Source organism: Trichomycterus rosablanca, chromosome 3 (assembly GCF_030014385.1).
Source record: "Trichomycterus rosablanca isolate fTriRos1 chromosome 3, fTriRos1.hap1, whole genome shotgun sequence".
NCBI lineage: Eukaryota > Metazoa > Chordata > Actinopteri > Siluriformes > Trichomycteridae > Trichomycterus > Trichomycterus rosablanca.
Window position 1 is genome coordinate 57,257,228 of NC_085990.1, and position 13,115 is coordinate 57,270,342.

At 41.5% G+C, this 13,115-nt stretch overlaps 1 protein-coding gene across 1 annotated transcript in view; it reads left to right on the forward strand.

Moving 5' to 3' along the window:
- Positions 1-7,192: 7,192 nt before the first annotated feature.
- Positions 7,193-13,115, forward strand: part of slc6a16b (solute carrier family 6 member 16b) — a 31,554-nt gene continuing 25,631 nt past the window's right edge. Inside the window, exons 1-2 of the mRNA XM_062991529.1 lie at positions 7,193-7,363; positions 12,840-13,038. Of these exons, the coding sequence (XP_062847599.1) occupies positions 7,355-7,363; positions 12,840-13,038 (208 nt within the window). The 5' untranslated portion in view covers positions 7,193-7,354. The remainder of the gene's footprint in view (positions 7,364-12,839; positions 13,039-13,115) is intronic.

Consider the following 13,115-nt stretch of genomic DNA (forward strand, 5'->3'; position numbering starts at 1 on the left):
GCGGCACAGAGCCAGTTCCGGTTCCCGGACTTGATTTTGAACCGGTTCCGCGTGTTTCCACCGGAAAAAAGAGGTTCCAGACAGAGAACTAGCGGGCCGATCTCGCACCACAGGATACTGGGTTATTCAGCCCGAACCGTGACGTCACCTGTGGGCGTGTCATGTTGTACAGCGTAGTGACAGCAAAAATGGCGTCCGCTGGGGTCTCGTATGGAGCATAATGCTGCATTTTTATCTTTTAAACTTCACCTGATCACATTTTGAACCAGTTTGCCGCTGATATTTTCAAAGCGCCTTTAAAAAGATGAACTGTGCGATATTTCGAGATAAAAGTGACCTGGACAGAACAAAACTCGCTTAACGGGATAAATAAAGCGTGAAGCTTTTTCATCTCCCCGAGCTGCATAAACACACGTGAAGTAAATCCAGTTACACACAGATACACGTGGTATTTTAGACTGGGTTTGATGGTTATTTCACACAGATGTTTGTTCGTGTTGTGGAACTTTAATGATGTTTTATCGCTCGAGTCGAGCGCTGAGCAAATCGGTTATTTGTGCCGAGAGTCGCGGTGAAACCGAAGCACAAAACGCTTCTCACGTTAATAAACTAAAGAAAACAACAACTGAGACGAACACGTCACGTCTTCTTATCACCGATAGTTAGATCGCTGCTTTTTACATAAAAACAAACATCTGTAACAGCAGCACAAATGCTCGCACATAATCCACACACTCCACCATGATATTACTGCTCTTAACTCTTAGTAAGTAAAGCCCACCGATGATGACGCTGCTTGGTTCTCAAAAACTGGTGGAAACGCGCGTCGGTTCTCTACAGAACACCGAGGTTCAGAGAAACCTGAACAGAACCAGTTCAAGAACCAGGGTTTTTTTGGTGGAAAAGGGGTAAGTGAGAGCCGACATCTCCGACTGGGAGAAAACCCGGAACAATATTAATTCCACCCAGCTGTGGTGGGTCTGCTGAGATGTATCCAAGAGTCTGGAGACAACTCATCCACTCAGTTAGAAAAGGAATGAAAAGAAGGGCAGAAAACCACCGCTAACCAAGAGCAACCTCAATGCTGGCCACTTCTTTTCACCTGCCAGAGGCGTGGTCTCACAGTGAGAGGTGTCGCATACAGAGAGTCACACACACTGTCTCATATGCAGGTTCCTCAACCAGCCAGCAGAGGTCATGGTTACAGCAGCAGTAAGGAACCCGTTCAACCAAGCCTTCCTCAGGCACAGTCATTCTTGCCTGGGAACAACTGAGATTCAAACTAAGCTCGAGATTTACTAAGAGTCATCCATGCTGTGGGCACAATTGCACCCCCATACCATGATAGATATTGGATATTCTGCACCTTTCACTAATAACAGTCTGGATGGTCCTTAAATTTGGCATAACAAAGCCCAGAGAACTCTGGTGTTCTGTATAGAATTGATGTACGACTCCAGAGTCCAGTGCCGATGTGCTTTACACCACTGCTTGGATGCAGCTGCTCGGCCATGGAAACCCGTTCCATGAAGCTCTACACACTGTTCCTGAGCTCATCTGAAGGCCACATGAAGTTTGGAGCTCTGTAGTGATGGACTCTGCAGAAAGTTGGTGACCTCTGTGCACTGTGTTCCTCAGCATCCGCTGACCCGCTCTGTCATTTTACCTGGTAACACTCAATGGCTGAGTCGCTGTCGTTCCCAATCGCTTCCACTTTGTTATACCAGCACTGACCGTCGACTGTGGAATATTTAGTAGTGAGGAAATTTCACGACTGGACTTGTTGCACAGGTGGCATCACGGTACCACGCTGGAATCCACTGAGCTCCTGAGAGCAACCCGTTCTTTCACTAATGTGTGTAGAAGCAGTCTGCATGTCGAGGTGCTCGGTTTTATACACCTGTGGTCATGGAAGGGATTGGAACACCTGAGTTCAGTGATTTAGGGGGAGTGAATACTTTTGGCAGTATCGTGTATCTGTTATATTCCATGATGACGACAAATTATCGTCAACACAAATAATTCCAGTTTATTCTCAAAATACACACATCACACACCGTGGGTGGAGGTGAGGACATGATGAACGTTCCAGATAAAAATGTCACCGAACTAAATAATACGAACACTTTGATGTGTGTGTGTGTGTGTGTGTGTGTGTGTGTGTGTGTGTGTGTGTGTGTGTTGAAACTCGTTTGGTTGCTGAAATTCCTTCCCTGTGTTTCATTCTCCTTTTCCTTCAGGTTTATTCGGTGCCTCGTGGTTCCCGTCCTTCCCTCCCTGTAATTTCACGGCCGAGCTGCCCCTCCTTTAATCAACACGCCGAGATCTGAGACGTGGGATCGTTCCTTTGTTGGTTCAGTCAGGGTGTTGGTGTTGCCAGGGTGAGTCCTGCTGGGCGGTGCTGATTCTAGAATTATAAATAGATATCCAGTGTTTATCAGTGGTGACTGAAACTGTTCCAAACTTCAACACCAGTATAGAGGAGGTGGAGGAACAAGAACTTAAGAACTTCCTGCAGAGCTTCACTCCTCTCTGACCAGTCGTAGATGAGACCTAACTGGTTTTCTAAATGTTGGAGCTTCTTTAAAAAGAAACTCTTCCAGGTCCAGATCTTCAAAGTCTGCACCAATGAAATTCTCAATAAAGCTTGAATAATGTTTTCTTGAGTGCTTGAAGGCAACTGGACTTCTTTTTTTTTTTAGGTTTGAAGACATCTCACCTCTCATCCAAAAGGTTTTTGCAGTTCTAAAAGCTAACTGGGAGCTCCAGGTATTACATATCTTACCCTAACCAGGTCAAATACCTGGAAGCTTTTAGAACAAAAGAAGCCTTTCAGGTGACACGTGAAACGTCCAGTTGCCTTCAACTTAAGACTCACTGGATGAGAACTGACACAGACTTGAATAATGTTTAATTCTAATAATTGGGAAGAACAGGAGGAGATGTGTGGTGGTTTATCATCCTGGAATATAGGAGCACCATCCAGAAATACGCTTTGCACCATAGGGTGCACATAGTACTGTTAAATTAAGAACATTGAACTACTTGAAGCTGAATTAGGTGTTAATCTACAGAATCGTGGAACACTGGGTATCAGTGGTGAAAGGCGGATGTTCAGGACCATCCAGACTGGAGCTGAAGAATGACGTGAGCATGACCGTATTATTCCTCCACCTGCTTCCTGCCTGCAGTCGGCTCCTGATGGAGCTGTACTGGTTTTACTGGATCTTCAGCTCTCGGGGTGGGTTCGGCTCTCCAGTGATTACTCCCCCGATGACCTAAGTGATGACTTCAGTAAACACTACATCTTAACCACAGTCTTATCACTTGTGGAGTACCTCAGGGATCAATCCTGAGCCTTATCTTCACATTGCCTTACATGCTGTCCCAACTTTTATGAAATTGTGGTTGGAAATCTCAGGCATGAAGGTCCCATTAGGTCCCAGAAACCTAACTCTGACCTTCTAGACTCATGCAGACAGTTTGGTAGCTCAACATTTATTATTAAGGTACTGAACTGTTGATCAGAAGGTTGCTGGTTCAAGCCCAACCAATGCTGTAAATGTTGTGGGGCCCCTGCCTGGTTAAGGGCCCTTGGAATCATCCTACTAGTGGTTAAATTCTCCATGACAATAAAGATGCTGAAGTTCTTCAAGAGCACCAAGATGAAGTCAAACTTCTGTCTGGTTCTCCTCAATCACCAGATCTAAACATTGTTGAACCTTTTTATGACATTCTGGAACATTATCTTCTTGAAGAACCTACAAAATTCCAGCACAAACCTTCCACTCATCAGAAACGACGTGTTTTCAACTCCAGTAGATGACCGAGGAAAACGCTAGCTAATTAATTAGCATAACAATTTAGCTAGCTAGCATCAAGTCCGTTATAAACAAAGTAGAGACACTTTTACAGTGAAAAAAATACAAAACTGACCACAAGAGGGCGCAATGCAACCACTAATAACCTCACACTGCGATTTCACATTCATTCATTCATTTTCACTTCTTCTTCCTGATCAAGGTCACTGTGGGTCCGGAGCCACCTGGAAACAGTAGAAGAGACGCAGGAATACACCCTGGAGATCATCGTTAAACACACACCTAGAAATAACCCAAAGAACCCAATCCACCTCCTGCATGCTCTGAAGATTTGGGAGAAGGAATCCCAGAACATGCCAAACTCCACACTGACAGAAACTGGAGTCAAGGTTTTATTTTATAGTGATAGCTCAGTGGTTAAGCTACTGGACTGGGTTCAAGCCCCACCACCTCCAAGTTGCCACCGTTGGGCCCCTGAACAAGGCCCTTACCCTCAATTGCTCAAAATCGTGTTCACTCACAATTGTAAGTCGCTTTAAATAAAAGCATCTGCTAAATGCAGAAAATGTAAATATTGGTTTTTTTTTTATTCATTTTCCGTTTTCAGTTTTATTTAAATTATTATTTTAATTTAATTTTTTATTTTTTATTTTATTTTTGTTTATTTACTTATCTATGTATTTATTTATTTTTTTAATTTATGTTCATCAGTTTTATTGTTAGTTATTCTATTGAAATGAAAGAATTACTATAATTTTTATATATGCAAAATATGTTTTACTTAATATTTTAATTTTACTTCCTAATTTGTTACTTTAATTAATTTTTTTTTTATATTGTTAGTTTTATTAGAATTATCATTATTAATAATAATATTATTGTTAATAATGGTGTTACAATAATAATAATATTTATTGTTTTTGTTAGTATAATAATTATTTTTATTTAACTGTTTTAATGTTATATTTATTCACTTGAAATGACTAAAATCACTATAAACTTTTACATATACAAAATATGTTTTTAATTTTATTTTACTACCAAATTTAAATTTATTTAATTAAGATTTTAGTATTGATATACAACCCCAATTCCAATGAAGTTGGGACGTTGTGTAAAACGTAAATAAAAACAGAATATGATGATTTGCAAATCCTTTTCAACTCATATTCAATTGAATCCACTACAAAGACAAAATATTTAATGTTCAAACGGATAAACTTTATTGTGTTTTGCAAATATTCACTCATTTTGAATTTGATGCCTGCAACACGTTCCAGAACAGTTGGGACAGGGGCATGTTTACCACTGTGTTACATCAGCTTTCCTTTTAACAACACTCAGTAAGCGTTTGGGAACTGAGGACACTAATTGTTGAAGCTTTGTAGGTGGAATTCTTCTCCATTCTTGCTTGATGTACAACTTCAGTTGCTCAACAGTCCGGGGTCTCCGTCGTCGTATTTTGCGCTTCATAAAGCGCCACACATTTTCAATGGGAGACGGGTCTGGACTGCAGGCAGGCCAGTCTAGTACCCGCACTCTTTTACTACGAAGCCACGCTGTTGTAACACGTGCAGAAGGTGGCTTGGCATCGTCTCGCTGAAATAAACAGGGACGTCCCTGAAAAAGACGTTGCTGGGATGGCAGCATATGTTGCTCCAAAACCTGTATGTACCTTTCAGCATTAATGGTGCCTTCACAGATGTGCAGGTTACCCATGCCATGGGCACTAATGCTACCCCCCCCCCCCCCCCCCCATACCATCAGAGATGCTGGCTTTTGAACTCAGCGCTGATAACAATCCGGACAGTTCTTTTCCTCTTTGGCCCGGAGGACACGACGTCCATGATTTCCAAAAACAATTTGAAATGTGGACTCGTCAGACCACAGGACACTTTTCCACTTTGCGTCGGTCCATCTCAGATGAGCTCGGGCCCAGAGAAGCCGGCGGTGTTTCTGGGTGTTGTTGATATATGGCTTTGGCTTTGCATGGTAGAGTTTTAACTTGCACTTGTAGATGGAGCGATGAACTGTGTTCACTGACGATGGTTTTCTGAAGTGTTCCTGAGCCCATGTGGTAATATCCGTTACTGAATGATGTGGGTTTTTAATGCAGTGTCGCCTGAGGGGTCGAAGGTCACGGGCGTTCAGTGTTGGTTTTCGGCCGTGCCGCTTACTTGCACAGATTTCTCCAGATTCTCTGAATCTTTTGATGATATTATGGGCTGTAGATGATGAAATCCCTAAATTCCTTGCAATTGCACGTTGAGAAACGTTGTTCTTAAACTGTTGGACTATTTGCTCACGCAGTTGTTCACAAAGTGTTGAACCTCGCCCCATCCTTGCTTGTGAACGACTGAGCCTTTCGGGGACGCTCCCTTTATACCCAATCATGACACTCACCTGTTTCCAATTAACCTGTTCACCTGTGGAATGTTCCAAACAGGTGTTTTTTGAGCATTCCTCAACTTTCCCAGTCTTTTGTTGCCCCTGTCCCAACTTCTTTGGAACGTGTTGCAGGCATCAAATTCAAAATGAGTGAATATTTGCAAAAAAACAATAAAGTTTATCCGTTTGAACATTAAATATTTTGTGTTTGTAGTGGATTCAGTTGAATATGGGTTGAAAAGGATTTGCAAATCATCGTATTCTGTTTTTATTCATGTTTAACACAACGTCCCAACTTCATTGGAATTGGGGTTGTAATTAAGATCATTAATTTTGTTATTAATATTGTTAATATTGGTGTTATAACAATGACAATAATGACAATAATTAGTATTATTGATAGTATAATTATTAATATTACTGTTATTGTTATTAATATTATTATTATAATTATTGTTATTATTATCATTATTAGTGGGATTATTATTATTGCTAATTTTATTATTATTTATTATTATTATTATATTTTTATTATTATTACCATTATTATTATTATTATTATTATTATTATTATTATTTTATAATTATAGTTTTTATTAGTAGTAGTATTTTATTTATTATGATTACTACTCATTTTATTATTATTATCATTATTATTATTATATTTTATCATAATTATATTCATTATCATTATTATTATTATTATTGATTCATTATTATTTTATTATTATTATTATTGTTGATTTCATTATTATTATTTTATTATTATTATTACTACTATTAATATTATTGGCATTATTGTTATAGTTGATTTTATTATAATTGTTTATATTAATATTATTATTTGATATAAGGGGAATGGGCGGGGCCATTGCTCGGTATGGCTCTGTGGGCGGGGCTTGTCGTGTAGCGACAGAGAGTGTTTACTGCGCATGTGTAAACTTCAACGTGGCATGGTGTGGAGGAGAACGTCGTAGGTTTATATTTATCCACTCACTCAGTCAGTCAGTCAGTCAGTCAGTGGGGGGTCTGATGGATGGATAATGAGTGTGGTGATGATCCGCGCTTCAGGGTTCGGGCTTCATCTGAATCAATAATCTGATCACAGCAGCGCTTCACTTCCACCAGCAACAAAGAGAGAGTACATGCAGAAGGTGGGTTAGTTCATACACACACACACACACACACACACTGTATCTTTACTGTTCTCACTGTCAGGACTAAACCTGATCATCTAGTCCTCTGGTTCTGGGTTCCAGCCCACTACAGAAGCGGAAATGGATTCTACAGTGAGCAGGTTCTACTGTTATACTGTTCTACTGTATCTCTGTATAGATGTGAGAAGGGGTGGGTGGGTGCCGGACCCAGCGCGACCCTGACCGGGATGGAGTGGACTGTAGATGATCAAATGTGAGCTCTGTAGTGTAGTGCAGTGGCGGGAGCGCGCTCCCGTGTGTGTGTGTGCGCGCTCCCGTGTGTGTGTGCAATTGTTGTTGAAATTGCATCAGAAAGCTGCACGTGGAGATAAACGAACACACACACACACACACACCATTTATCTAACTGATTTAGTCAAAAGTTTGTGACCCCCCCCTCACAGTTTTAATGCCAGGGAACAAAATTCTGTTCGAATTCATTTATTTACAATTTTATCTAAAGAAAGTGAACAGTACTGATGCATTAGTGTGTTGCTGTACAACACGTGTTTACTTCTTCTCTCATCTACACAACCTGCGAAGCAATTAATAATAATGATGAACGTAATGATAACAATACTAACAATAAAGATACGACTATGATGATAATAAACATAAAAATAATAATGAATATAACAATAATACATATATGGGTCATTCTATAATTTGGGGTACATTTCACATCACCAAAAAAGTACAAAAACAATCTTCTCTCTCAATTAAACAATCAGTGGTTCAAGTTAATATATTCCTTTAGTGTAACATATCCACTATTTGCAAAGCTTAAACATTAATTAATTATTTTTTTTATTTAAAAGGGACAGTAGATGTAGACTACTAGGTAACTTAGTTGACAGGTAACATAGTTGACAATTTCCCTATTTTGACCCATAACTTCAGTGGTAGACCTTGCCTGGCTGACCACATGTCATTTCTTGAACAGAATAACGTTTAATTTGAACATACATTTGAATTAAAATTATAAAAACAAATTGTAACCATAACAATGTATGTAACATAGTTGACAGTCAATTAATATACTCATTGACAATGTTCTATTATAGATAAAATATTAAAAAAAATAAGAGAACATTCACCACAGTGTGTTCAATATACCCTCCACAGTGAGAAATGATATCATGTAATGCTGCTCACATAGTTTTAGAACAAACCATTTTTGAGTTGCTGAGTGGAGTTCTGTTAGTAACATAGTTGACAGAACTTTTGCGGACATTAATAAATAAAGATATTTAAATTATTTAAAAGAGGAACTCAATTAAAAAAATATTATTTTTCTTTAATATTTAAACTTTTGAAATAAATAAAAAAATAGATGTTGTTGCCCTTAATGATTTTATTCGTTATTTTGAAACCAAGTCATCCTCAACTTAAAAAATGGACACATCGGGGGGGAAAGTAAAATAGAAATAATAAAGTAAAACTATTTCTATTACTAAAAAGTAATAGTAAAATAGCATTCATAAATTAAGTAGTAATTAGTATTTTCAGTAAACAGACCAATATTACTAATAATAAGGGCAGTGAGAAGGTCCTGGGTTCAATTCCCAGGTGAAGTGGTGGAGTTTGCATGTTCTCCCTGTGTCTGTGTGGGTTTCCTCCCACAATACAAAGACCTGCAGTCAGGTTAATTGGTGTGTGTGTGTGTGTGTGTGTGTGTGTGTGTGTGTGTGTGTGTGTGTCTTTCACTCGTTCATCCAAAGTGACTTACATTACAGTTACAGTGTACAGACTGAGCTAATGAGGGTTAAGGGCCTTGCTCAAGGGCCCAACAGCAGCAACCTGGTAGTGGTGGGGCTTGAACCAGCGACCTTCTGATTACTGGACCGGTACCTTAACCACTAGGCGACGGCTTGCCCCGCTCAGTGAATTGCACCCACTGTGACTATCTGTGGGAGTTTGTTCCTGCTTAGTCTCGAGAGGTTTGATTAGAAGGACTTTGTGTTTATTTAATGACACGGTGAGTTTCCATGTTATAGGTATGAAATGTGTGTATATAAACAATGACTGCCTGGTGTTATTATTCTCTTTCACCGATACTGAAACTGAAAGGTTCCTCGCTGATTCTCTAGGGGATTATTAGAACGATTATTTTAGAGCAGTGGTTTTCAAACCTGCTCCGCAGGCTGGTTGTGAGAAAGAGGAAAAAGAGAAGTTCTGGAAGGATCTAGATGAAGTGATAGAGAGTATTCCCAGGGAGGAGAGAGTGGTGATAGGAGCAGACCTAAATGGACATGTTGGTGAAGGAAACAGAGGAGATGAGGAAGTGATGGGTAGGTTTGGTGTCAAGGAAAGGAACCAGGAAGGACAGATGGTGGTGGATTTTGCCAAGAGGATGGAAATGGCTGTAGTCAACAATTATTTCCAAAAACAGGAGGAACATAGGGTGACCTATAAGAGTGGAGGAAGGAGTTCACAAGTAGACTACATTCTGTGTAGAAGAGGAAACCTGACGGAGATTGGGGACTGTAAGGTTGTGGCAGGGGAGAGCGTGGCCAGACAGCATCGGATGGTGGTGTGTAGAATGACTGTTGTTGTGAATAAGAGAAAAAGTGTCAAATCAGAGAAGAAGACCAAATGGTGGAAGCTGGGGTAGGAGGAATGTGGTGAAGAGTTCAGAGAGGAGCTGGTAAAGGCTCTGGGTGGTAAGAAAGAGCTTCCAGATGACTGGGCTACTACAGCAACATTGATTAGAGAGACAGGTAGGAAGGTACTTGGTGTGGCATCTGGACAGAGAAAAGATGATAAGGAAACCTGGTGGTGGAATAGTGAAGTGCAGGAAGCGATTCAGAGGAAGAGGTTAGCCAAGAAGAAATGGGACATTGACAGGACTGACGAAAGTAGACAGGAATATAAGGAGATGAAACGTAAGGCAAAAAGAGAGGTAGCAAAGGCAAAGCAGAAGGCGTATGAGGAGTTGTATGGGAGGTTGGACACTAAGGAAGGAGAGAAGGACTTGTATAGATTGGCCAGACAGAGAAATCAGGCTGGAAAGGATGTGCAGCAGGTTAGACTTGTCAAAGATAGGAATGGTAATGTTCTAACAAGTGAGGAGAGTGTGATGGGAAGATGGAAGGAGTACTTTGAGGAGCTAATGAATGAAGAGAATGAAAGGGAAAGAAGAGTAGAGGTCATAGGAACGGTGGATCAGGAAGAGAAGGCAGTTGGACCTGATGACATACCAGTGGGAGTATGGAAATGTCTAGGTGAGATGGCAGTGAGGTTTCTGACTCAATTATTCAATGGCATTGTTGAGAGTGAGAAAATGCCAGAGGAATGGAGGAGAAGTGTGCTGGTGCCCATTTTTAAGAACAAGGGTGATGTACAGAGTTGTAACAACTACAGGGGAATTAAGTTGATGAGTCACACAATGAAGATCTGGGAGAGAGTTGTGGAAGCTAGACTTAGACAAGAGGTAACTATTTGTGAGCAGCAGTATGGTTTCATGCCAAGAAAGAGTACCACAGATGCCATCTTTGCTTTGAGGATGCTGATGGAGAAGTACAGAGAGGGTCAGAAAGAACTTCATTGTGTCTTTGTTGATTTAGAAAAAGCGTATGACAGAGTGCCAAGGGAGGAGCTGTGGTGTTGTATGAGGAGATCTGGAGTAGTAGAGAAGTATGTCAGACTGGTACAGGACATGTATGAGGACAGCAGGACAGTGGTGAGATGTGCTGTAGGAGTCACAGATAGCTTCAAGGTGGAGGTGGGACTACATCAAGGATCGGCTCTGAGCCCCTTCTTGTTTGCTTTGGTGATGGACCGACTAACAGATGAGGTCAGGCAGGAATCCCCATGGACTATGATGTTTGCAGATGATATTGTGATCTGTGGTGAGAACAGGGAACAGGTGGAAGATAACTTGGAGAAGTGGAGATATGCACTTGAAAGAAGAGGAATGAAAGTCAGCCGTAGCAAGACAGAGTACATGTGTGTGAATGGGAGAGAGACAGGTGGAACAGTGAGGCTACAAGGAGCAGAAGTCACAAAGGTGAAGGACTTCAAGTACTTAGGGTCGACTGTCCAGGAAAATGGGGAGTGTGGTAAAGAGGTCAAGAAGAGAGTCCAGGCAGGATGGAGTGGATGGAGAAAAGTTTCTGGAGTGATTTGTGACAAAAGGGTGACAGCAAAGGTCAAAGGAAAAGTTTACAAGACAGTGGTGAGACCAGCTATGTTGTATGGTTTGGAGACAGTGGCATTGACAAAAAGACAGGAGAAAGAACTGGAAGTGGCAGAAATAAATATGTTGAGGTTCTCCTTGGGAGTGACAAGGGTTAGGGTTAGGATAAGGTTAGGAATGAGATAATCAGAGGTACAGCACAGGTTAAACAACTAGGAGATAAAGTTAGAGAGGCCAGACTGAGATGGTTTGGACATGTCCAGAGGAGGGACAGTGGGTATATTGGTAGAAGGATGTTAGATATGCAGCTGCCAGGAAAAAGACAAAGAGCAAGACCAAAGAGGAGGTATATGGATGCAGTTAGAGAGGACATGGAAGTAGTTGGGGTGAGGACAGAGGAAGCAGTGGACAGAGTGAGATGGAGGAGGATGACTCGCTGTGGCGACCCCTGAAAAGGGAAAAGCCGAAAGAAGAAGAAAAAGGTTTTCAAACCTCAGAACCCAGATAGAACACCTGCATGTCCTCTTACAGTACCGTAAGAAGTACCGTACATCTCTGGTTTTCTCAAGGAACATTGAAGGAACTCTCTTACATCCCATTAGGTAGAAGTTCAGGTGTGAACATGTGCTGGTTCTTAAAAGAAAACTCTGGTTCCATAGGTCCAGCACAGGCACTCCAGATGTGGTTCCAGATTCCTTCTGCAGTTCTCAAACAGCCCTTCTCAATCGATGTGGAACCGGCTCCGTTCCGGTTCGCAGACTTGATTTTTATCTGGTTTAGTGCGTTTACACCAAAACAAAAATGCTTCAGAACTGGAATCAAAGAACCGTGACGTCATTTGTGGGCGTGTGAAGTTGTAGAGGTTCGGGCACTTTCACATGAGGAATGAAAGAACCGTTGTTGCCCCGGCTGTGCCAGTTTTTTTTTTGGAGTGTGGCGGCGCCGCTTAGCTTGGTTTCTCAGCGTTTCTCAGAAGCTCGAGCTGTAAAGCGAGTTTAAAAGTGAAACAGGAGGTAAATTATCGTGGCCACTTTCAGACTGGATCTGATGGTTATCTCACCTTGTTACTACGTTGATGATGCATCCTTGGCTCCTGGTGGAACCGTGAGTCGGTCCAAGGTTTGAAGGAACCAGAGTTCTCTTGGTGCAAATCACTGGTGCATCCCGGTGCTGCTGTAGAACCTTCAGAACGTCTCTGAGATCTTTGATGTACCTTCACGATGCAAGAATGAACGTTCGTGGTAGTAGAAACGTGGACCGGTGTAAAATTACGGTTAATTTTCTTTATTCCTCCAGATGAGCGCTGAAAAGCCGCCGCTGCCGGAGGATGGAGTGGAGCCGGAGACGGGGCCGGTGGCGGTCCCTGACGCCGGGTCGGACGGAGCCAGAGACGGGTGGGACAGTAAGGTGGAGTATTTTCTGGCCCAGGTGGGCTTCAGTGTGGGACTGGGGAACGTGTGGAGGTTCCCCTACCTGTGCCATCAGAACGGAGGAGGTGGGTACGATTACTTTTGACTATTGACTATAGCTGGTGACTTCTCTGTGCCCGTTTCAGACAAATATACAGATGTT